The sequence below is a fragment of the Erpetoichthys calabaricus genome, chromosome 5, assembly GCF_900747795.2.
Source record: "Erpetoichthys calabaricus chromosome 5, fErpCal1.3, whole genome shotgun sequence".
Taxonomy (NCBI): domain Eukaryota; kingdom Metazoa; phylum Chordata; class Cladistia; order Polypteriformes; family Polypteridae; genus Erpetoichthys; species Erpetoichthys calabaricus.
In genome coordinates, this window is record NC_041398.2 from 11,282,985 (window position 1) to 11,308,396 (window position 25,412).

A 25,412-nucleotide genomic window follows, 5' to 3' on the forward strand; every position below is an offset into this window, starting at 1 on the left:
ACCTTGCCGAGAACTGGAAACGGTTTAAACAACGCTTCGAAGTATATTTAGCGGCAATTGGTGCAGATGAAAAAAGCGACAAAATGAAAACGTGCATTTTGTTACATATAATTGGGGAGGAAGCGCTGGAAATTTATAACAACTTTCAGTTTGATCAGGGAGAACATATGAAGTTAGACGTTATACTGGATAAATTTGAAAGATATTGCATTCCAAAACGGAACGTCACTTTCGAAAGGCACAAGTTCTTTACTTGTATACAGAAGCAAGGTGAAACGATTGATCAGTACGTTACCGAGTTGCGCACACGGAGTAAAACATGCGAATCTGGAGAGTTAACAGAATCTTTAATAAAAGACAGGATCGTCTGCGGAATTCCAGATAACGCACTCAGAGAAAGGTTACTAAGAGAGCTGGATTTGGATTTGGAAAAAGCAGTAAGAATATGTAGGGCAGCCGAAACAATCAAAGTACAAGTAAAAGAAATGTGTAATGAAGAAAACGCAGTACACGTGCTGAACAAAAAAGGAAAGAACAAAATGCATTTAAATACAGAGGAAAATAAAAGTGGAAATAAAACAATATACAGCACAAAACAGGCATGTGGACGTTGTGGATCACATCATGCTCCCAGACAGTGCCCAGCATACAATAAAGTTTGTAAAAAATGTGGGAAGAATAATCATGTTGCACGCTGCTGTAAATCACAAGTGAAACCAAGTCAAGTGCACACTGTAGAAGAAACTGAAGTTGAGGAATTTTATATAGATGCATTGACTGAAGTAAATGGGAGAAGGAAAGAATGGATTCTGCCAGTTCAAGTGAACAATGCCATTATTTCATTTAAATTAGATACTGGGGTGCAAGTGAACATTATGCCCGAATATGAATATAGAAAACTGCAGCCCAGACCAAGTCTGCAAGAAACAGAAATAAAAATTACTGGATATTCAGGAATGCAAATACCTGTTACAGGGCAATGTGTAGCTTGTGTTAAGTACAAAAACAAAAAATACTCACTGGTATTTGTGGTCGTGCCAAAGAGAGTTCAGGCAATTTTAGGACTGTCTGCTTGTGAGAAAATGAACTTGATTGAAAGAGTGCTTACTATTAACATAGAGGACAATACTGAATATGAAGCACTGCTCCAAAAATATAGTGATCTATTTTTGGGACTAGGTTGTCTTCCGGGGGAACACAAGATAATCACAGACAAAAGTGTATCTCCTGTCATACACCCCTGCAGAAAGGTCCCATTTGCCCTGAAAGAGAAATTAGCAGAGGAACTAGACAGAATGGAGAGCTTGCAAGTAATCAAGAAAATTAATGAACCTACTGAATGGGTAAACTCTCTGGTTATTGTAGAAAAGAAAGATGGAAAATTAAGAATATGTTTAGATCCCAGAGACCTGAATCGAGCCATCAAGAGGGAACATTTCAAACTTCCAACAAGAGAAGAAATTATGGCACAGTTTGCAAATGCAAAATATTTCAGTAAACTAGATGCTTCATCAGGATTTTGGCAACTAAAACTGGACGAGTCTAGTTCTAAATTATGCACATTTAATGCTCCATTTGGCAGATATCAATTTCTGAGATTGCCTTTTGGCATAGCATCGGCGCCAGAGGTCTATCACAAAACAATTCATATGATTTTTGAACATTTTGATGGAGTTGACACCTCCATGGATGATATAATTGTATGGGGTTCATCAAAGGAAGAGCATGATGAAAGGCTGAAGAAAGTGTTGGATGCTACCAGAACAGCAAATTTAAAGTTAAACAAAGGAAAATGTTTGGTAGGAGTTCAGGAACTAACATTTTTAGGAGATATTCTTAGCAGTGAAGGAGTAAAACCTGATAAATCAAAAGTATCTGCTATTGAAAACATGCCAAGACCTCAGTGTAAGAAAGATATACAGAGATTTATAGGTATGGTAAATTATCAGGCAAAATTTATTCCAAATCTGTCAAATATATTGGCACCTCTTAGACAACTGACAGAAAAAAATGTGGAATGGACTTGGAACTATGAACAAGAGACGGCCTGGAATGAAGTCAAGAAACTACTAATAAAAGAGCCGGTTTTAAAGTTCTATGATCCGCATAAACCAATCAAAATTTCATCTGATGCCTCACAATCTGGATTAGGAGCTGTACTACTACAAAAGCATGATGAAACATGGCAGCCAGTTGCATATGCATCTAGATCTCTTACTGGAGCCGAGACTAGATATGCACAAATAGAGAAGGAACTATTGAGTATCACTTTTGCATGTGAACGATTTCATCAGTTTGTGTCGGGACAAGCTATAATGATTGAAACAGATCACAAACCTCTACTTGCTTTATTTAAAAAACCTCTTAATGACTGTCCACTTCGTATACAACGCATGATGATTAAACTACAGAGATATACTCTGCAGGTAACATTCACTCCTGGCAGATGGATGTTTACAGCCGACACCCTGTCAAGAGCAGTAGATGAAAAGTATAGACATGAAGAAAAGAGCTCAGAAGTAATAGAGGCATATGTGGATATGGTGATAAAAGCAATGCCAGGGTCAGACAGCAAAACACAGCTTATTAGAACAGAGACAGCAAAAGATGAAGTAATGCAGATGCTGAAAGAAGTAATTGTTCAAGGATGGCCAGAAAACAAGCATAACTGCAACCCACAAGTAAGTGATTACTGGAACTGTCGAGCAGAACTTACAGTTGTTGATGGAATTATATATAAAGGTTGTAAAATAGTGATACCATTATCATTAAGAAAGCAGATGCTACAAAAAATTCATGAAGGACATCTAGGAATTGAAAAATGCAAGAAAAGGGCACGAGAAGTAATGTATTGGCCCAAGATTAATCAAGATGTAAGTAACGAAGTAGAAAGATGTTCAGTATGTTTAAACTATAGACCTAGTAATCCTTCAGAGCCATTATCACCTCATCCTGTACCAGAAAGGCCATATGAAAAAGTTGGTGTAGATTTATTTACCTGTCATGGGAAAGACTTTCTGATGGTCACTGATTACTTTTCTGCATATCCTGAAGTTTGTGCATTGAATACTACCAACAGTGAAACAGTAATAAAATGTCTGAAAGCTGTTTTTTCCAGATATGGTGTGCCAAATGTAGTTTTTAGTGACAATGGGCCACAATTTACAAGTCTTCACTTCAAGAACTTTGCAAAAGAATGGGACTTTGTACATCAAATGTCAAGTCCAAATTATCCTCAATCTAATGGACTGGTAGAAAGGTCAATTCAAACAATTAAACATCTTATGAAGAAATCAAAAGAGAGTGGAAGTGATTTTTACAAAAGCCTTCTAATATATCGGAGTACACCACTTGAACATGGAGCTTCACCAGCACAGCTGCTCATGGGACGAAGACTACGATCAAACCTTCCAATGAAGCAGACTCTGCTAAAATCTGGAATGGAAGATAAAGTGCGAAAAGTGAAAGAAAACATAAAGAGAAAACAAAAAATATACTTTGACAGAGGAACCAGAATTCTCCCAGAACTGGAAATAGGAGAGGAGGTTAGAATAAAGGAGAGTTCAACAAAAACATGGAATCTGCAAGGAGCAGTTAAGGAACAAATAGACCCTAGATCATATATTGTTGAAACAAGCGATGGTACGGTGCTTAGAAGAAATCGACGAGATATAGTTGTGGATAAAACATCAAAAGAACCTTCAAAAGTAAGCACTGAAACAGTAGAAATGACCACATCAACCAGCAGAATGTCAGAATCGGGCAGAGATTCAAGTGAGACTCTTAGAAGATCATCGAGAGTGAAACAACCACCAACAAGACTGATAGAGACCTGCTAAATGTTAATAAGTTTGTGGGACTCTTAGACCAGCACTCGTAAGAATATAATGTATATAGTTGTCAGTTGTTACTGAAAATAGCCTTGATGTTTGTAACAAATGAAAATCCTATCTAGGTGTTGTTAACTGAAAAAAAAAAAAGGAAGATGTCAAGATAAGTAATTGTTAAACACTTCCTTATATGAAAGTTGATGTTAACTTCTTGTAATTGAGGGATGATCCCTAACTCGTGGCAGAGACATGGCGGTTGTAAGAAAGATGGCTGACCTGTAAATGAACCACTAGAGTAATTCATTAGTAAAGACTTTATTTAAATAAATCTTTCTGTGTTACTTTCAACTGCATTAAAGTCACATATTACAGAACCCAAAGAACATGACACTCGATATTCACAGACCTGAGTGGTTAAGGGCAGGGCTAAGGGCGGGATAAATGTCAATCAAAGTCAGCGTCAGCGAATCATCTTTTTGCTTTCACAGACCGCCTACTGTGCTCCAGTCTGCGGCATTAGCCTTTTGGAATAGTTCGCGGGTAATTGAGGTGCCGAAACGGCTCATTACCTCAAATGCTGTCGTAACTCCCCGAAGCCAACTACGGTTGTCCGGAAGTCAAGTGCCCAATAATTAAATAAAATAGAAATAAAACAATCAAATGGCATCATGTAAATGGTGGCGGCGCAGTCACACTCTGAAGTTGATGACGTGTGTTTGTATTTGTGTCTTTCAAACTTAAGTCAAAGTCACCTGCGATCTCATAACCTGCCCGGTCAATTGTAATAACCTGAAGGTGCCATTCAAACCTGCGCTCCGCCTTCACCCCCCACCGCCCTGCAGTGCGCGCTCCCGCTGATCTCAAAGCGCAGCACCGGACTAAACCAGTCGGGCATTCCGTGAAGCGGGCGTGTCACACTGAGACTTAGCGGAGTGAGCCTCACGTGAATAGCCGTCTGCTTACAGTCGAGGCTCAGTCGGTGCTGCGATCTCAAAGTGTCCGCCATTAACACAAGACGGGCTGAGACAGTCCACGGTTATGTGCGCACACTCGGGAGATTTAAGGAGCGCCGGGAAACGATAAAGAAAAACATCAGTGATGGAGACACCGAGGAGAGAGCGACATCTACAGAGGGACTGTCTGTGACTATTATGGGATGGCATGTGAAGAGAAAGTCGGATGAGCAAGATGTAGCACTTGAGCTGGACGAGTGGCGCAAATCTGTAAGAACTTGAGCTTCTGAATAATCGTCGACATCACGTTAAAATATCTGCGATAATTTTTTTTTTATTACATCTTCCCCGAAGAAGGGGCCGGAGATGCCTCGAAAGCTTGCATATTGCAATTTTTTTTAGTTATACAATAAAGGTGTCATTTCACTTGACTTCCTTAACACAACCCCCAAAATTTGTTAATTGAATCCAATTAATCTGACTGCGAGTCTCACGTTGCTAAAGAAGCAGAACCAAATTAAATGCAAGTCTGTTAAAAGTAAAAACAGGTAAATGGCACTTGATCGTTAATATTATATTATATGACTTATCATCTCATAATTATATGATTTGCTACCTCATAATTACGACTCAGTTTGACTAATTTGACGGTACACTCCCCTCTAGTGGGCATAGTGGAGAATTGCAGAACTCTTTTTGTTTCGAACTCCAAGTTCCTCTCAGTTGGCGCCCAGTGGAGTCAACGCCACCTCCTTGGAGCTCCAGGGTGGAGGCTCCGGGCTGCAGAGATGCACACTTGGTGTCGATTGAAGCAAGTCTGAATATCAGCTGCTGCCCTTCGAGAGGTGACTGAAGTCGCCGTCTCTTCTTATTGCTAATCCACATCTGAGCAGAACTACAGCAGCTTTGACTCCTCATATAATATCAGCAGTGCGTACAGAATGCAAGCAGCCATCACTTGAATATTAGGGTGGGATAAAACTAAAAGTGTTTAAGAAGTGTACCTAATAAGTTTAATGTCAGGATTTATAAGCAGCTGATATTGAAAGTGTGGGGTCAGACTGGAGTCACAGGGACCACTCACCTCGTCACAGCAGACTTTCATGTGTCACATGGACACACACGGGGACAAACACACACAGCAGGACACAAACACTCAGACTGGGGAGCAACGCTCATCTGCCTCAATAATTAGATTCATTGCTGCGAATGGATGAATTAAACATTCATATGGCATCACCATATTTTTTGCAGCATTATCCATTCTCTTTCAAACTATATATATATATATATTTTATAACTTGTTGCTCTTTATTACAAAACTAGCTGTGCTACATGTCTAAGATGTGTTTGATTTCTAAGTAATCAACGTAGATCTCAGTGTTAATGTTTGCAGTGCACCATCTGTGGTAATTTGAAAATCATGTAGTAATAAAATTAACTGCAATTATCATTCCAACAGATGGTGTATCACAAATGTCTGTAGTAGTACAGTGCATTAATACAAATGTTTGGGATGTGCCATCTGTTGGAATGACAAATCCAATGCTTATGTCTCTGTTATATGCCATTATGTTTGCAGAGCTGAAGCACAACAAACTGTCGCAGGTCAGGACCAGCAGTTGTGTGCCAGCTGGCAGGTTTACAGGCTGGTATGGTGCCCACTAATCACACTCACACTAACACACATTCTGTCATTAAACTGCTGGCCGATATCAGTGGTGACGTCTGGTGCTGCGGCTCTGTAACTGGATGATATTGATTAGCATGGGAGTCATAAAAGCAGAGCTAATGTTTGTGAGGCACAATCTGTTGGAAAGACACAGACAAAGTGACTGGACAGATACACGGACAGACACACAGACACTTGTCCTTTTATTAAAGAGGATTAATCATAAACAAGAAGTCCTAATATCATCAGAACATTCAAAATATGAGATATGATCAGCGGAATTTACAAATCAAAAATCACCAAATGAACAGATTTGATAAATAAAAGTCGTCCATATTTTTTTTTTGTGTGTGTTTTGATCTTTTTAGATTAATAAGCAATTCAAATTTTACAAACTGTGAAGCATTAACAGGCCATTTATCTCTGTGAATGTAACACCTAATCATAATTAACTAAAGATTAATCTAAAATAAGTATTCTTTTACACATTAATTATTATTAATCCAAACTGTCCTTCAAGGTGATGTCAATATTCTGAATATTTTTTAGATCTCACCAAACACTTCACATCCTAACTTCTCGTGTGTTTAATACGCAGAGAGGCCACAAGAGGGAGCAGTTTGGCTCCAGAAGAATCAGCTGATGTCACAGCCCTGAAAGTCACAGGAATGTCACTAAGGTGCAAGTCACATGACCAGCGTCTGAGTTGACAGCACATGATGAGGGCCACAGGAGCTGACGTGGAGTCGATTATCAGTGATTGGCGATGTGTCCAGTGTGCTTATCGACTTTTAAATGACATTTTGCCCTGAATGTGCCCACCTGCCACCCTGATGACTGACATTTCCATTTCATTAATCCTGAGCTCTAAAAGCCCCCATGGTCAGCAGCAGACGACCTCAACAAACACAAACCTCAGACGACAGGACAACATGGCTGTCAGCCTGTAGAGTTTGAACAACAGCCAGTGTGCAGCTGTGATGACGACCTGAGTGACCAGACAGACCAGTGGCTTTATGAGGTCACACAGTGGGGACTGAAGCAATGGCCAAGGTGACAGGAGAGAGAAGAGGGCAGCAGGGCTTAGGTCAGCAGTGAAGAGCTCTTCGGGTGACATGAGCGAGTGTTTAAAGAACCAGACGTCAGTCACACATCGAGATACGGATTTGATCAACGAGGAATACAATCTGTGATCACAGGACGGCCATCAGCGTGTGACGAGTCAAAGAGGAGAAAATCAGGAGGGAGGAACAAAACTCACAAACCCACAAGTGACACATTCGTCTGACTCACTCTGTCTCAGGTCACTCATCTCACCCTTTATCACCCTGACACTCTTCTCTATCATCTTCACCCCTCACTCTTTATTCACCTTCTCCTCTTCCTTTTAACCCCTCAGGCTCCATGAAGATGACAGATTTAGAAGTCATAGTCGCCATCTGCTGGTGAGGCCTGTAATACACGGGGGGGGGGGGGGGCTGTCAGCCTGGGCCTTCATTTGCTTCTTCACACAGACTGATGTCAGGTTACACGCCGCTCCTTGAGGGGTCCTGAAGGAATTGTAAATTAGTCCTGGGAATGTGTGTGTCAGTGGAAAGATAAAAGTGTCCCCAAATGCCACATCTGATTGTCACTTTGAACACCGACAGTGACGGTGAAGTCAGTCAGGTGACTCGTCTCCTTGAGGTTGGGTGACAGTGGGAACAACAAGGAGGAGGTGCAGTTTAATGTCTAACGTGACACCAAGTGACTCAGTAAAAGACCAAACTCCATCATTACGGCCGACATGTGACTGAGCGGTGAGTCCTCGTCTTTAGACATTCACAGTGAATTCATTCAGAGGTGACAGACCACCGGAGCAACTAATAGAGAAGCAGACAATGTCTGTTCAGAGGCCAGCACTCCAGTCACTTCTGTCACTCTGTGCTCCTAAATAGTCACTGGAATGAGGCTGTGGATACTGAGACAGGCATGTGGTCCTGCTGGAGCAGCACTACTGAAAGGCGCTATATAGACTGACTTAACAGGTGACATTCAGTGACACTCAGAGGACACAGCAGTTAGGGTGTCAGCCTGAAGGACATGTGGCTGTGAAGCAACAGTGACCCCTGCTGGTCAGACTGGTATTTGTAGGTCTGAGGTGTCACCGCCCCTCATTATGACACACACACCTGATTGGCTACTCAGACCCAATAATAATGGAGACCCTGACAGCCGCACTCGCCCCGCATTCTCATCCACAAATTCACTCACTGAGGTGCTGCCTCCCCCACCTATAGTGTAAAATTAATTTTGACCCCAAACTACAAACACAAAGACACCTGAGGTTGTGGGGACATCAAGTGACCGGTGGAGGGTACTGGTCAGTGGTCACATGGTGTCAGATGGCTGATTGTTACACTGCAGTGAAGACCAACAGAAAACCCTGGATAGAGGGGCTCAGTGAAGGAGGTGTTTAACCTGTGCAGGAGGGTCATTGTGTGTGAGACGCTATAAAATGACAGAGAGCCAGCAGGCCAGTCCAGATACACACCTATTCTGGGGCTGTAGGGGGCGCTGATTACAGTCTCCTTGTGTTTGTGCCACACAGAGTACTGGGAATGAGAACACAGCAAACTCCAGGACTTGTCGTTGTTTCCAAGGCCGCACTCCCAGCCTCCTTTCCTGCTCATTCCTTTATATGCGACTCCAATATCCATGAAGTTTCCACTGCACTCCACCTCCCAGTAACAGCGAGTCCCAGTCAGAGCCTCTCTGCACAGAACTTGATACAAGCAGTCAAATCTGTCAGGATGACCAGGATATTTAATCGCTGTCCCCTCACATGTCACCTTCTTGTTCCCTTCAGACAGACGGAGGTCTCTGTGTGCCGTGTTGATGTCCAGTGTGAGGGGACAGAAGTCAGAAAGGAGAGAAAAGAAAACGAGTGAAGAAATCTGGGAGTGTGTAACGGGACTGGGGGCGGAGCACAACACAGACAATTAACAAGAGCCAATCAGGAGCTGCGCTGACCAGACACTAATAGTAAAGAGCTCATCTGATTGGACAGAATCTGTGGGGATTAAAAATTAAATCATAAAAAGACAACAATAGACAAGAAGATATTGACAAGAGTTTTGTCAAATAGATTGAAAACAAATATTGAGAATGTAATAAAAGAAGAGCAGACATGTGTGGTACAGCGGAGAAGTACAGCAGATAACCGGTGCGTCTTAAGAGACGGTATTAATGTTAGGAGAGAGAGAAACCTGCATGTCGCAATATTACATTTAGATTTGGAGAAAGCATTTGATAGAATTGCTCAGAAATATATGTGGAAGATACTCCAAAAAATGGGAGCTCATGAAGGTTTTCTGGACTGGAAAAAAGTTGTCGATAAAGATATACGAAGTCAGATAAAAGTAAATAAACTAACAGAGGAGATACAGGAGAAATGTGGAGTAAGACAAGGGTGTCCATTGTCAGCAGTGCTGTTTATTCTGTGTATAGATCCCTTATTAAATAAAATTAGGAGGGACACAAATATAAGAGGAGTTGAAGTACCAGGAAGGGGGGGACAACAAATAAAAGTGTTTCCATATATGGATGACATAACAATAATAGTCAGAGATACATGGAGTATAAATAAAGTAACAGAACATACAGAAGTGTTTATGGAGGGGGTCAGGTTCAACTTTACACCTCAATAAGAGGGAATGCGTCCTTTGGGGGAAATGGAAAGAAAAACCACAAGGAAGAATAAGGTTATGAAATGTGGTGAAAGTATTAGGGATAAGATTTGGAGACGAGACTACGGAGAGGATGGAGTGGAAAGAAATGGAAAAAAGATCAACAAACAAACAGAGTTTGGAGGATAAGGAACTTGTCAATGGAAGGGAAGATATTGGTGATGAAGGCAGTTATAATCCAAAACTAAAGACGAAACGGTACTAAAAATCCAAAAGCTCACTGAAGAGCAAGCAAGAAAAGTGTGGCAGCAAAATAAGACAAAGAATCAACGAATAAACAAAAAGACCTCAGGTGGGTGACATTACATGAAATCCTACCGACACAGGCGGCCATGTACAAAAGGAGAGTCGCGAGAAGTTCAATATCTCCGAGGGAGAACTGCTGAGAGGTGGAAACACCAGAGCATGTGTTTAGGAACTGCAAAAAGACACAAGATGTGTGGAATGAGGTGTTAAAGGAATGGAAAGGGAGGACAGGAAAAGAGGGGATGACAAAAGACGGAGTGTTGTATGGTTAGTAGGGAAGGAGTTAAATGTAAAAATGACAATAAGGGAATGGAAAATGATCAAAATAATAAAAGAAAATATGTGGTGGTGGAGGAATGAACTGGTGATTCATAACAGGAAAATAACAATACAGAAATTGTACAGAAATGTGAAAAGGAAGGAGAGGAAGAAAGGAGGATTAAAGAAGGACAAGGAAACAAATGGCCTTAAAAAGGGTAAAGACCTCAAAAACAGAATTAAAGGTGGGGATAAAAAGGGGAAAAAATAAAAAGTGTCACAGTGGTGAAATGGTGATGGGTGACAGTGAATTAGCAATGTGACAGACTGTGTGTGTGTGCTCAAAGCTAAGACACTGAAAAGAAAAAGTAAATGAAGTGAAAGGGGACAAGAAAATAGTGTTAGTGGTAAGTAATGGAATTTAGACAACGTAAAAACAAAAATAACAACAGACAACAAAGAGAAAGGCAGGCAAGTCAGCCATCTGAGTCGTCAGAAATGATAAGAAACAACATAAGGTCACCACTGAGGTCAAAGGTCTAATGGACTGTCCACACTGACCACTGGCTTTATTAAATGACATGTTTTATTGTCACAGTCCACCTCTTAAATTTAAAATCAATCCACTGTCACACTTCACAACCACATCAATTATTTGTATAAAAGCTGCAATCAGTATTTACTATCTATCTATCTATCTATCTATCTATCTATCTATCTATCTATCTATCTATCTATCTATCTATTATATAGTGCCTTTCCCATCTGTCATTGTCTCTCTCTTTCTTTCGTGTGTTTCCTGTCATCTCTTTTTATTATTTGACTGTCATTCTTATCCAAGGTGACTCCCATCATCTCAGATTCCATTGTTTCCTTTTCTTTTCGTTGTCCAATCAGAGCCCAGGCAGGTGAAGTGACTTGCTGAGGTCACACAGTGGTGTCAGTAGTGGGATTTGAACCCACAACCTCAGGGTTTAAACTCCAAAGTCTTCACCACCACACCACACTGCATTATCTCCCCCATTTAAACTCTCCTTCTGTTCAATTGCAGGTCAGCTTTACTATGGTGGTCACATCAGGGAAGTGGGCTACAGTCCTGTGGACCCTCAAATATCTTGAGAACATTAGCAGCTGTGCTCACTGGACCAGTGATACTGAAGCTCTGTGGAGGTGGTCTTGTAGTCTTCACCTTGACCACCCTTGGCTGTGACCTTCTTCATCTCCTCTTCTTTTCTTGTCCTCGTTCAGTGTGAGGCACACAAGGACAAAACACAGCAGAGTAAGGACTTGACTGAGTGACTGAAGACCCCAGTGGCACTTATTAGAGGAATCAGTCAGCTTGAGATGTCACGACAGTCCAGGGGGTCTTTGAACTTCTAAGGACCCCCAATAATTTTCTCTGCCATTTTCATTTGTTTAAATGTTTAAAATTTGTGAAGTCGAGAACTCAAAGCAAAGTGTCTGCTCTGTGGAGTAAAGAATGGAGGATGACGAGGACTTTTGTCAGCTTTAACTTATTTCACATACAGTTGTGCTTCATTTTTAAACTAATACTGTGTCTGAATATACAGTCGTGTGATAAAATAAGTGCACCCCATGACGTGGATTTTATTATTCCCTTTTTAAACATTTCTGGACACATCAAGACTCGTGTTCAACAGACGGCTTTGGTGATTCACTGCCTGAGTCTCTCTATCCCATAATGCACCAGTCACAGGACCCCCATCACTCTCAGCCCCTCAGTCACACAACACTCAGACTTTCATATCCTAAGCCTGTCCTGCTCTATTAAAACTTCAATGATTTTTATTGTGATGATCCATTCAGTCAAAGCACAAACTCACATTTTAAAAAGTCGTCTCAGCTCTGAGGTTCAGGAGGCTGGAGGGTGAAAACTGGAGCTTCATGAGCTGAAAATAAAAAGAAAAGAGAAGAGGAATGGAAACTGTGAAGATGGCATTGTGGGATCTTAGTTTAGTTCTTAAACACGTATTACAAATACAGAGGAGTTCAAATAAAACATTAATAAAATATACAAGGGTGGGCAAATTAGGCCAAATGTCAATTTGAATTTTGATATTAATAATAAATATACAGGGAGTCAGAGAGTATTGAGACCCCTCACTTTCTACACACTTTACCGTGTTGTTGATTTCATTTTAAATGGATTAATGTGCCTTTGTGCTCATCAGTCTACACTCAGTAACCATAATGACAAAGTGAGCGCAGGTCTTCAGAAAGGTCTGCACATTTATTACAAATCAAAACTGAAACGTCTCCTTCCTATGAAGTATTCAGACACTTAATTCAGGTCTTTGTGGAAGCCCCTTTGGTGGTCTTCATGACTAAGTGTCTCTTAAAATTTTGTACTCCTGGATTTGGCCAGTTGATCCCATTCTTCCTGGCAGATTCTCTCAAACTCCATTAGATTTCAAGGTAAGCGTCTGTGAACTGCCATCTTCAGGTCTCTCCTGTTTTGTGGGGTCTCAGTCTGGTCACTCAAGGACAGTCAGATTTGTCACAAAGGCACTCGAGAGTTGTCTTGGCTGTAGTCTTCAGGTTGTTGATCCATTGTCCAGTCTGAGGTCACAGGTTTCCTTTAAGGTCCTCTCTGTATTTGACTGAACTTCTCCTCCCCTCAGTTCTGACCTGTCACTCTGTCCCCATAGCCTGATGCTGTCACCACCATCATCACTGTAAAGATGGCATTAGGCATGTGGTGAGCAGTGCCTGGTCCTGTCCAGACATCCTGCTTGGTCTTCTGTCTAAAGAGTTCAATATTTGTCTCATCAGATCATTGAATCTTTTCCTTGATGCTCTCAGGCTGACATTTGTCTTTTACTCGAGAGCATCTTCTGCCTGGTCACTCCACCATAAACGCTTGATTTGTGCAGTGCTTCTGAGATGGCCGTCCTTTATACAGTTTCTCTCATCTCAGCAGAGGACTTCTGAAGTTCTGTTGTAGTGACCATTAGGTTTTTGGTCACCTCCCTGGCCAAGGCCCTTCCTTCCCAGTTACTCAGGCTGGCCATCTCTAGAAAGTGTCCTGGTGGTTCCAAACTCTCTCTGCTTATCTTCACAATACACACATACAGTATATGTCTAATGTGGTGGACGGCCGGGATGGACCCTGTGCTCTTGGCTGCTTGACCTTAGTTTGTGTTTAAACAAATCACTGTCTTTATATGTAAACGTACGTAATTCATAATTTATAAAGTGCGTTTTACTCTGAGTCTGCACTCACTGAAATGTTCAGGTGGTCGTCAAGTAGTCAGAAATCTGACGCAGTCCTCCAATTTGCTTATCTTCACCACTGAAACAAATCAAATAAAATGCTTTTGGTTTGTAAAATCCTTTTAAATGTCGGTGGGAGACACGACTTCTGAGCAAACAACAGCAGACATATAATACACGAGAGCCCAGGGGGAGCACAGCTGAAAATGGATGAATGTGAACTTTTAACGTGGACTCCAACCAGCAGAATGTAATATATTCTATAAAAAAGAATATGCGGAAAAAGGATAAATAGTATAACATTTCAAGTTAAAATTCCAAAACATCTGATTAAGAACAACTGATTACTTAGAGAGTTTGTTATCACTCAGCTAATGAATGTGAAAGGCACTATATAGTAAAAAATATTAAACAGCAAAGTATGACAGATAAATGTTAAAGAGCAGGCCTTCTTCAGTGTCCTCTTATTGTCACTCTGGTCCTCCTAATGGACTTCAATAACAAACACAATGTCACCAGACGCTGTACCTGATGGAGTCCATGTCATGATCTCACACCGGCTGATCTTCTCCAGACTCTTTGTCAGACCTGATAGCTCCTTTCTCAGGTCCTCAGATGAGAAATCAGCGGTGACAGTGAAGCTCAGCGAGTCTCCATCAACAGGAAGGACACAGCGAGACGAGAAAGTCTGCATCAGGAGAGAAGAGGGGACAGGATTTCAGAAAGGAGACATTAAAAAGTAAGTAATGCTGATAAGAGGGGGCTGTTCTGACTTAAGGATCAGTGTGGTGGGCAGTCAGCGTGGGTTTAGATGGTGAGAACGCCTGTCATTGACTTGCTGGTTATTTATGAGAGAATATTTGGTGGAGTGTAGTGGAGCATCAGAGATTATCAACCTTAACTATCAATGAGCTTTTCACACAGGACTCCATGAGAGGTGAGTCAAGATAAAGGGGCTGAGGGGGCAGGTGGGTCCAGAATTGACTTGGCGCACAAAACAAAGCATTGGGCTTTTTATGGTTCTGAGAAAAACTTAATTAAATTAAATTCAATTTAAAGACTAACACAAGTAGGGAGAAAGCTCTTTAATATGATTATACAACTGAAGGTCTTTAGCTCAGAAGTGTGACTTGTGAGGAAATCCTGGGAGCCTTTGTGTTTTCATCATCATCATCATCAACCATACAAAAGAAACAAGCTGAATTATTTAGCAACCACCATGTGTGGAGTGTGAGAGAAAAACACACGAGAATGATGAGAGACGAGACTGGACTGTGGGGTCTGAGCTGTGAGAAAATGCTGAAGGATTTGAATCTAATCAGTTTAAGGATGGAGACATCAGAAGGTGGCCTGGCAGAAGATTTGGCACCATCCTTTATTAGATGTCATCTTTTACACTTCATAAAAAATTCACTTTTTCACACAGACAGCTGTAGATTCATTTGTCTGTCATGTACATGAAGTTACCAACTTTGAGATATTTGTACAAAGAATATTTGAAATGTTAAGGAAATATGAAAGACGATCTCTGTTGGGCTGAATGGCCTGTTCTTGTCATGTTGTACAAACTCCTCAGATCTTTTAAATTTCTCTCTAAATGTTCTCAGGTCCACCTCTTTCAACCCTCGCAAACATATCCAGTTTTTAATACCTGGAAGAGTTTTGGGATTAAAATGCTCAGAGATCTTTATATAGACAACATATTTGCATCTTTTGAACAATTACGTTCAAAATTCAACCTCCCAGCTAAACATTTCTTTCACTATCTTCAAATTAGAAATTTTGTTAAACAGAAACTGCCCGACTTTCCTCACCTCGTACCGTCCACAATGTTAGAAAAAATACTGCTCAATTTCGAGGAATTAGACACCATTTCCGCATTATATAAAATCCTATTAGAGTCCCTACATTTCAAAGATCCAAGAGGACACTGGGAAGAAGGTCTTTTAATCAATAAATCAGAAAAGGAGTGGAAGGTAGCAAAGCAAAGAATTCACTCGAGCTCCATATGCTCAAAGCATAGAATTATTCAACTAAAAATTATGTATCGAGTTCATCTGTTTCGCTTAAAACTGTCCAAAATTTTTCCAGGGCAAGATCCAACCTGCGAGCGCTGCAACCAAGCTCCTGCCTCACATGTTTTGGGCCTGCGCCAAACAAACATCATTTTGGACCAAAATTTTTAAGTGCCTGTCAGACAGCCTTGGGGTCACAATCCCTCCTAACCCATTAACAGCTGTGTTCGGTGTTCTTCCAGACGGACTTGAAGTGGAGAAAGACAAGCAAACGGTGATTGCATTCACTACACTTTTGGAACGCAGACTTATTCTATTAAATTGGAAGAATCTTAACACTCCTCTAATAAGTCAGTGGGAAACCGATGTTTTATATTATTTGAAATTGGAAAAAATCAAATTTTCAGTTAGAGGATCTGTACAAAATTTTTTCAAAACCTGGTAGGATCTAATTAATATTATTTTAGAATAAGAGAAATAACTATCACCGCATTTAAGTCCCTTCTCCTTTTCTTATTTACCTATATATATTTCTCCCTTTCTTTTGTTTATTGTTGCTTTTTATTAAAAAGCCCTAAGCAATTCATCCATCCATCCATCTTCCAACCCGCTGAATCCAAACATAGGGTCACAGGGGTCTGCTGGAGCCAATCCCAGCCAACACAGGGCACAAGGCAGGAACCAATCCCGGGCAGGGTGCCAACCCACCGCAGGACACACACAAACACACCTACACACCAAGCTCACACTAGGGCCAATTTAGAATCGCTGTGGGAGGAAACCGGAGCGCCCGGAGAAAACCCACGCAGACACGGGGAGAACATGCAAACTCCACGCATGGAGGACCCGGGAAGCGAACCCAGGTCCCCAGGTCTCCCAACTGTGAGGCAGCAGCGCTACCCACTGCGCCACCGTGCCGCCCCCTAAGCAATTCTACTTTGGCTAAGCTCTCCTTCTCAGGGGTGGGGTTTGATTTGTCTTCAATTTTGTTTTGTTATAAATTGATCAGTTTATAAGGAATGATTACAATAAAAATTAATAAATTAAAAAAATAAATAAATAAATAAATGTTCTCAGGTCCCACACACCCCAGTCTGATCAGACTCCCTGTGAAGTGTCGCTCTCACCTGTAGGAAGTGGAGATGGTCCTTGCTCTCTGAAAGCTCCTTCAGCTCAGCTTCTCTCCTCTTCAGCTCCTCGATCTCCTTCTCCAGCTGCTCCATGACTCCTTCAGCCTTCTCCATTTCTCTCTTTTCTTGTTCTCTGATCTTCTCAGTCAGTTTCCTGTGGGCTTCCTCAATGCACCGCATCAGAGCAGTGAAGCTCTTTTCATTTTCTTCCAGCTCTCTTACCACAGACATCTGAAAAAATAGGATAAAGATTTAGAATTGAGTCACCTGATAAGAATAACCAATCATGAGGCACATTTGTTGTTATTTTGATGTTGTGAAGGACAGTTTGAATTGGCTCGACTGACTGGTGGTACTTTATTTGCAGAAGGAAGGTCAGTTGCAGACTGACTCCCAGACAATATGTTACCTCCATTATGCTGAGTAACATCATCACTCTGCTGATGCTGCTATTAAGGAAACTGCAGGACTTTATGAGATATGCAGTCATGAAAGGCTTCCTTGTGAAGGATCTTGAAATCCATTGACAGGAGCTGCTGGGGACACCTCTACTGTCTTGTGAGGACTCCATTTGACCTGATAGTTTGTATAAAAGTCTGCCTTTAAAAATGGCATATCCTGCTCAGCCTGAGATTAGGAGTGGAGTAGGACAACACACACCAGGAATGAAAATGATGATGATGATGGAAGAGGAAGAGGAAGAAGAGGAAGAGGAAGAAGAATTTGTAAAGAGGAGTTAACTTGTGTGTGAGAAGGTAATTGTGTTAAAATAAAAGTATTTCAGATACTTGTGTATATTAGTTGTATTCTAGTTTGGGGTGTCAGACGTCACCATGTCACACCTGTCAGATGGAGAAATTAAACAAGAGGGTCTAGGTGTTGGTCAAGGGGCTTCAGATTTCCTTTAATTTCATGAACTTTTTGCATATTTACCTTCTTCCATCTCTTTTTCATTGTAAAGCTCAGAGTTGTGTATTTACTTCCATGTTTGATGTATTTCTACTTCATTTATGAACTTTGCATTATTACTAATGAATTTGCTATTGTAGCTATGGCTCATACTTATATGATGATTCCTGGTGGGGTGCTCTATGTGGGAAGTAAATGTGAGGTAAAAGGTGACTGCTGTCCAGGATTACCAAATCCAAAGCTGGAGGTGTTCTGCTGTTTTCAGAACTTTGCACATCTGGACAGTGACTCATATAACTCAGTGATAGAAGGTGAGGATGAGAAGACCTAAAAGGTCATTTCCTAAGCAGGCACTAGAATGAGGAAGAAATGATAATATGAGATTTATTATTAGGGAATTTAGATGAAGCTTTACTCTAGATACAAAGAGTCTCATATGGTGTTTTGCCATTTGGTTCACATGTGGAAAACCTCCCTGGTGGGGGGATAGGCACCTGGCTGGAGAAGGGAAGGAAGGATCCAGTTGTCATTGTCACATGTGTCCAGTTCTAAGTGAACTATTATAAGAAGATGGATCAGACCACCAGTACTGCAGGACAATTTAAGACTTAGGTACAAAGCTGAGGAGCAGTAGTGACAAAGTGATCAGAAGTTCAGCCTATGCCACACATAAGACTGAGAGATAGATAGACAGACAGACAGACAGACAGACAGACAGACAGACAGACAGACAGACACACACACACACACACACGCACGCACACACACACACACACACACACACACACACACACAGCTTGCAAGATTTCAAAATACCTGGTAGCCCTTCGGGCAGGCAGTGTTCAGTTTTTGGTAGCCCAAAATAAATTTAAGTAGCCCGAATAAAAAAGAGATTTTTAATGTATAATATTGTAAAGGAAACAAAACATCAATCAAAAAATTGTTAAAACACAAATTACAACAACTGTATAAAAATTACAATCATCAACTCAAATATTTGGTTCTAATTGAACAGAAATTTCTATGAACTTGTAAGAACTGTGTAGAACATGAATCAGTCTGTGTCAGATTCTGAATCTGAAATTTCCACTGAAGTCACAGATGAGAAAATGCCACTCGACGTTGAGAGCATAGCATCTCCTTCATCAGCTTTCTCTTCCTGTGCATCAGCCTCCATTTCACTGGGTTTTATGATCCAGGTGTCTTGAACCTTTTCCAGAAAACATCCAGAAACGAATTGACTTGTCAGGGCAAAAATATTCAACTGTTTCCCCATTAATGGAGAGATGCATGCAGTCATTCAGTGTTTCAGGGTGTAGAGAGGTATGATGTGTTGTCTTCACTCGGTTCATGCAAGAAAATCCTCTCTCACAGATGGCTGTTGATGGATTAAGTGTCAGCATTAATTTCACCAGCAACAAGATATGAGAGAGGTGTTCTGGATTCTCAGAGAGGAGATCTCTGTACAAGCAATCATCTACCTTGCTACCCCGGTGTTCTGCAAGCCACATTTTCAGATCCATCCATTCTTGTGGAATTTTCTCTCTCTTCCTCATCTAGCAAACTGGCAAAATGTGTGACAAGATAATCCACCTCTTCATCCCCATAATTTGCCAGCTGTTCTCTGGGGTAGGGGGAAGAGTGGAAGGGTCAAAAACCTTGAAACAAGACAGAGGCTTTTCACGCAGATTTTTAAATCTGTTGTCCATGTACTTGACTGTGTTGTCAATAATCTTCTGAATCTCTGCACCAAAAGTGTCTTTGTCTGTGCCCTCACCTCTTCTAGCAGGTCGCTGACTTTTTGTGAGCGGAGTTCCACAGTAACAAATGCTACCATCCTTGTTCGCTGTGAACTTTGTGTCCAAGGTTTTCTGGTATTCTCCTGGTTTTGTTTTTAAGCTGAGTAAGCATGATGTGGTGCTCTCAACTGATTTGTTCGTGTGATGTTTAGGTTATCATGCTGAAAATCAGTACAGCACTTGGATAAGATGGTACTGTAGTCCAACATGAAATGCAGGAAGCGAACAAATTTCTCAGTCTTCATCTCCTGCATCACCCCCTAAGCCTTGTCTGCATCCTCGGACTTGGCATCACTTCCTCCTGCCATGTTCTCCATATGAACAACAGTGGGAGTGTAATTTTTTTCCACAGCCTTCAGACATCTCAGCCGGCTTGGAAGCCACTGTGTGCTCTTCAGGCCACTGAAATGTGCCAGTTTCTCATTTAGCAGTTCACTTATTTCTGTCAGTTCACTTTGCTTCTTTGGGGAATAGTAGTACATCTTAAAGATGGTTTTCAGTGTATATTCAAATTTCACCAGATACTCACAGCCTTTCACGCTGTCCAGCACGGCTAGCTCTAATTTGTGTGCCACACAGTGGATTGTTATGATGTGGGGTATCCTCTGTTTCAGTCTCCCAGCTACTCCTGTTTTCTCACCCATCATCACTGCAGCACCATCAAAATTTGCACACACTACTTTCTTTTTCCATGTGTCTTCTCTGATACCCATGGTGTTCACTGCTTCATCAATAGCCTCTAAAATACCTGCAGCATTTGCACTCTTGACTGGATGACATTTGATCATGTATGTGGATATGTCACCATTATCTCTCACATACCTGACATGAACCAACTCCTGTTCTATTATACCAGTGTCTGTACTGCCATCTGCAAGAATGGATAAGAACCTGCTTTCTTGAATTTCCTTTTCGATCTGGTCTTGTGAAGTTTGTGCTATTGCTCCAATAAACTCTCTGCAAGCATGGTCATTGAGGTAAGTGATCTAGGCCATTTGCTTTTTGAAGTTTGCAAAGACTGCTAAATTTTGCCAATGGGAGTTCACTCTTTGCAACATAGTACACTGTTCTAAACAGCTTTTTCAGGACTTCTTGTTGTGCTAGGTTTATTTGTATTATGTTTTTTGCAATTGGTGTTTGTTCTGGGAAAGATGCTGCAGACTGAGCACCAATGCATTTTTTGTGATGCAGAGATTTCTCATGGGTTTGATGGGGTCTTTCCTAAAATTACTGGTCCCAGTAACAAAGGCGCTTGTCGAGTCAGAAATCGAGGGAAACTCACGACACACCCGGCAGAACATTATGTTATTTAGCTTGTCATATTCCAACCAAAGAAATTCTTTTGTCCATGAAACCAAAAAGCTGCGCTTTCTTTTTGCCTCATAGTCTGATTTGTCATAACTTTTCCGCTTTGTGGTAGGCTTTTCTTTGGCTGTCCCTTCTTCACCCTGACCTGTCTTATTTGGCTCAGCAGAACTAAAATACCTGCATAAATCCATCTATTTTTACACACGGACACACATAACGGTCAGCAATTCTTTTAATTCTCTGCGCAATCAACCTCTATCACATGTTTAAGCTTGCTGCGGGAGATTTCACTTGTCATGTTTGAACAGTAAGCTAATGAGTGATAAGACGATATCAGAGGAATTGGTGTGCAATTAATCCGTCACTGACCAATCAGTACTGCCGCTCACTATACACAGTTCGCGCGATCGCAAAGTGAAAGTAAAAAACAAGTGCAAATTCAAACGCGATTTCAATATTTCACATATTGACAGTGGCTCATCGATGTCCGAAAATGACATAATTACCCAGCTACATTTGCGAAAGAATGCAAAAGCATTTACATATATTTTTCCTTCCTATGATAGCCCGACGGGCAGGGCTGAGATAGATTTTGGTAGCCCGACTGGAAGACACAACAGCCCAGGGATGGAGAGAGAGAGAGAGAGAGAGAGAGAGAGAGAGAGAGAGAGAGAGAGAGAGAGAGAGAGAGAGAGAGAGAGAGAGAGAGAGAGACAGACAGACAGACAGACAGACAGACAGACAGACAGACAGACAGACAGACAGACAGACAGACAGACAGACAGAAAATGGCCCTCATAGAATCTTAATATAATTAAAGATTTATTCTTCATAAAGTTGTATTCCAAATACTAAGACACTATTTTCTGCAAAACAAGTCAATCCAAAACAAACAAAGTTTCCAAACAGAATCCAAAGACAGCTGTTGAAAAACAAAGCACAGGCTGACAAAATCCAGAAAATCACAAAAGCATAGACACAGCGAAAAGAACACAATATCTCATCAAACTCACAGAGCACATTCACAATGAAACTGTGGGAGACCCTCTGGGTTTATAGGGCGGATGAGAAGCTCAAGGTGGTGACTGGCAGATGGTCCACCTCTTGGTGAGCCACACACAAACCACATGAAACATAAGAAAGTCAGCTTATAGAGAAGGTCGAATACAATGAATAAAGCAGATACTCAACCAAATCAACATTAACATTAATAAACAAATACAAAAGACATGAAACAAAACTATGAACAACATCTAGTGGAAGGAATCCTGGCTGAAAATGTCAGAGTCATCATGGGTGTAGAGAGGGGATTTCATGCATCAGTAATAAGCAGGAATTCTAGGAGGAAACAACAAAAGCAGACGAGCGTAGAAACATAAACCGAAGTGAAGGTCGGTCTGTGAGGTTGGCTCTCCTTCACTTCTACTTCTTCAGCTGTCACCTCTGTGTCTGGATTGGACTACACAGTGTTGAGTGACACATTGTTCTCCGCCTTTTTTCTTTGAAATAATGACACTGGTCTGGACCGGCTGTGTTTAGTACTTTAGTACACTTGACAGTGTTGGTCTGTTTAATGTGAGTCTGTGTTAAATAAATTAGGTTGGATAAGTTTGGTCTGTCTGGGCACAGAAATGTGTGTGAAGAGTTCTGTGTCTGCTGGATGAGAACTTTCACATAAATTAATCCTGGCAGAAGTGGGAATCAAATAGCATGCTACTATAGACAGTTTGCCAGATCATTACAGGGTCAGAGCTACACTAGTGATCACAATGGAAGCCAATTGGGGGTTTCTGTCAATTAACGAAACTGAAACGTGAGGATGTGGTGGAAGATCTGGAATAACTGGAAGAAACTCACTGAGATACTGGAAGAAGGGGTAAACTCCACATGGAAAGTGAATGGAAGAAAGTGGACATGAGATTCATCAGATGGCACCAATGGACAATCTTACTGTCCTTTGTGATAAAATATGAAAGCTGAAGTAAAACATTTGGAGGTGTACGTTATGTAATGTCTGCACTCAGTCAAACAGTGGAGATCCTTAAGTTATGGAGTCTAATAAAACTGGGAAATACCAGAATGAACAAGAGAAGAACATTACGATCTCCAGAATAAATCAACAATATCCCATCTCTCCAAATGAGGTATTTTACAGGAAAAGACAGGCTCTCCAATCAGAATGTAACCTCTTGATAACAAAAGAACCTGAACAACTCATCTTTACATCACAACATCATTATGGTGAACATGGAGAGAAGGCTAAGAAGATCTTAGCTCAACAATCAACAAGCTGGAAGTTTGCAACGCAATAACAGAAATACCAGTGCAACTGGTGATAAAGTAATGAAGCCTAAACATATAACTCACACATTTAGCAAGTACAGTAATCCCTCCTCCATCGCGGGGGTTGCGTTCCAGAGCCACCCGAGAAATAAGAAAATCTGCGAAGTAGAAACCATATGTTTATATGGTTATTTTTATATTGTCATGCTTGGGTCACAGATTTGCGCAGAAATACAGGAGGTTGTAGAGAGACAGGAACGTTATTCAAACACTGCAAACAAACATTTGTCTCTTTTTCAAAAGTTTAAACTGTGCTCCATGACAAGACAGAGATGACAGTTCTGTCTCACAATTAAAAGAATGCAAACATATCTTCCTCTTCAACGGAGTGCGCGTCAGATAGAGAAAAGCAAACAAATCAATAGGGCTGTTTTAAGTATGCGAAGCACTGCCGGTACAAAGCTGTTGAAGGCGGCAGCTCACACCCACTCCGTCAGGAGCAGGGAGAGAGAGAGAGACAGAGAAAAACAAAGTCAAAAATCAATACGTGCCCTTTGAGCTTTTAATTATGCGAAGCACCTTGCAGCATGTCGCTTCAGGAAGCAGCTGCACACAGAAGGTAGCAACGTGAAGATAATCTTTCAGCATTTTTAGACGAGCGTCCTTATCGTCTAGGTGTGTGAACAGCCCCCCTGCTCACACCCCCCTACGTCAGCGCAAGAGAGAGAGAGAGAAAGTAAGTTGGGTAGCTTCTCAGCCATCTGCCAATAGCGTCCCTTGTATGAAATCAACTGGGCAAACCAACTGAGGAAGCATGTACCAGAAATTAAAAGACCCATTGTCCTCAGAAATCCGCGAACCAGCAAAAAATCCCGCGATATATATTTAAATATGCTTACATATAAAATCCGCGATAGAGCGAAGCCGCGAAAGGCGAAGCGCGATACAGCGAGGGATCACTGTACTATAAGTCTTTATATTCTACTCAGTTTAAAGAAGACGTGACACAATCTGAGGAGTTCTTTGATGTAATGCAAATACAACAACTGGACACTCTTAGTGAAGAGGAACTGGACAAACCTCTGAAACTCTCAGAAATTCTGGATGTTGTAAACTCACTCCAAAGTGGGAAAACATCAGGCCCTGATGGCAACTTTTGGAAAATTATAAAGACGTTTCCAACTAAGTTAGCTCCACCATTATTAGCAAAGTTTACAGAAGCTACAGACAACAAAAATCTACCCAAAAACCATACCAAATTTTCTACACCTCCCACCCATTTCTTTTCTAGAAGAAATCCTGATCAGTCCTGAGGAATCAGACAGCATCACAGCAACATATAAAAACATTTCAAAGAATCTCCCCTTTAAGGGTCCTAGGATACGGTGGGAAAAGGACCTTTAATGATTATCTCAGAAAAAGAGTGGAAATCAGTCATGCATAGAATACAATCCAGCTCCATATGTGCGAAGTATTCGACCATCTGACTTTGACTCTTTCATCAATCACATTTATCTCATTTAAAATTGGGAAGAATCCAACCTGTGAGTGTGGCAATCGAGCTCCAGCCTCACAGGGCAACATGTTTTGGGAGGACAACAAAGTAACATCATTTAGGGCCAAAATGTTTGAATGTTTAATCAGAAAGCCGTGGGGTCACAATCACTTCTAACTCACTAACAGCTGTGGTTGGTGGGCTACCAAAGGGGCCTAAAGTGGAGGAGGACACATTGACTGTAACTGCCTTGACAGCATTGTGAGCTCATGGACTTGTCCTGCTGAACTTGAAGACCCCCAGCCCACCTGTATTAAGTCAATGGGTCAGTGATGTCTGACATTTAAAAAAAAACAAATTCTCACTTAGAAGAGCTGTTCAAAACCTTAATAAAATATGGCAAGACCTAATTAATAAAACTTTAAAATAAGCATCCATAGCAGGGGGAAAAGGAAATTCTCTCTTTTTATTTATTTATTTATTTTCCTAAATTATTATGAAGTTTGGCCCAGCTCTCGGCTCCTCTCCTTTTTTCTGGGTTGCAGTGTGAAT

The 25,412-nt window shown here is 41.1% G+C and overlaps 2 protein-coding genes across 12 annotated transcripts in view; both read right to left on the reverse strand.

Annotated features, from left to right (window-relative positions):
• Positions 1–25,412, reverse strand: part of LOC114643681 (tripartite motif-containing protein 16-like) — a 488,218-nt gene that overhangs the window by 247,628 nt on the left and 215,178 nt on the right. The window contains exon 7 of one of the 11 annotated variants that reach the window (XR_007934986.1): positions 8,627–8,776. The exons of 7 other annotated variants lie outside the window; for them this stretch is intronic. The gene's annotated coding sequence lies outside the window, so the exon portion shown is untranslated. 3 more of the 11 variants (XR_007934983.1, XR_007934984.1, XR_007934987.1) reach the window with 3 other exon arrangements.
• Positions 1–25,412, reverse strand: part of LOC114643677 (E3 ubiquitin/ISG15 ligase TRIM25-like) — a 110,521-nt gene that overhangs the window by 64,972 nt on the left and 20,137 nt on the right. The window contains exons 3-7 of the mRNA XM_051927702.1: positions 17,064–17,297; positions 14,450–14,609; positions 14,099–14,181; positions 9,287–9,415; positions 8,729–9,175 (exon numbers count right to left, since the gene is read on the reverse strand). Coding sequence (XP_051783662.1) covers positions 8,819–9,175; positions 9,287–9,415; positions 14,099–14,181; positions 14,450–14,609; positions 17,064–17,297 — 963 coding nt within the window. The 3' untranslated portion in view covers positions 8,729–8,818. The remainder of the gene's footprint in view (positions 1–8,728; positions 9,176–9,286; positions 9,416–14,098; positions 14,182–14,449; positions 14,610–17,063; positions 17,298–25,412) is intronic.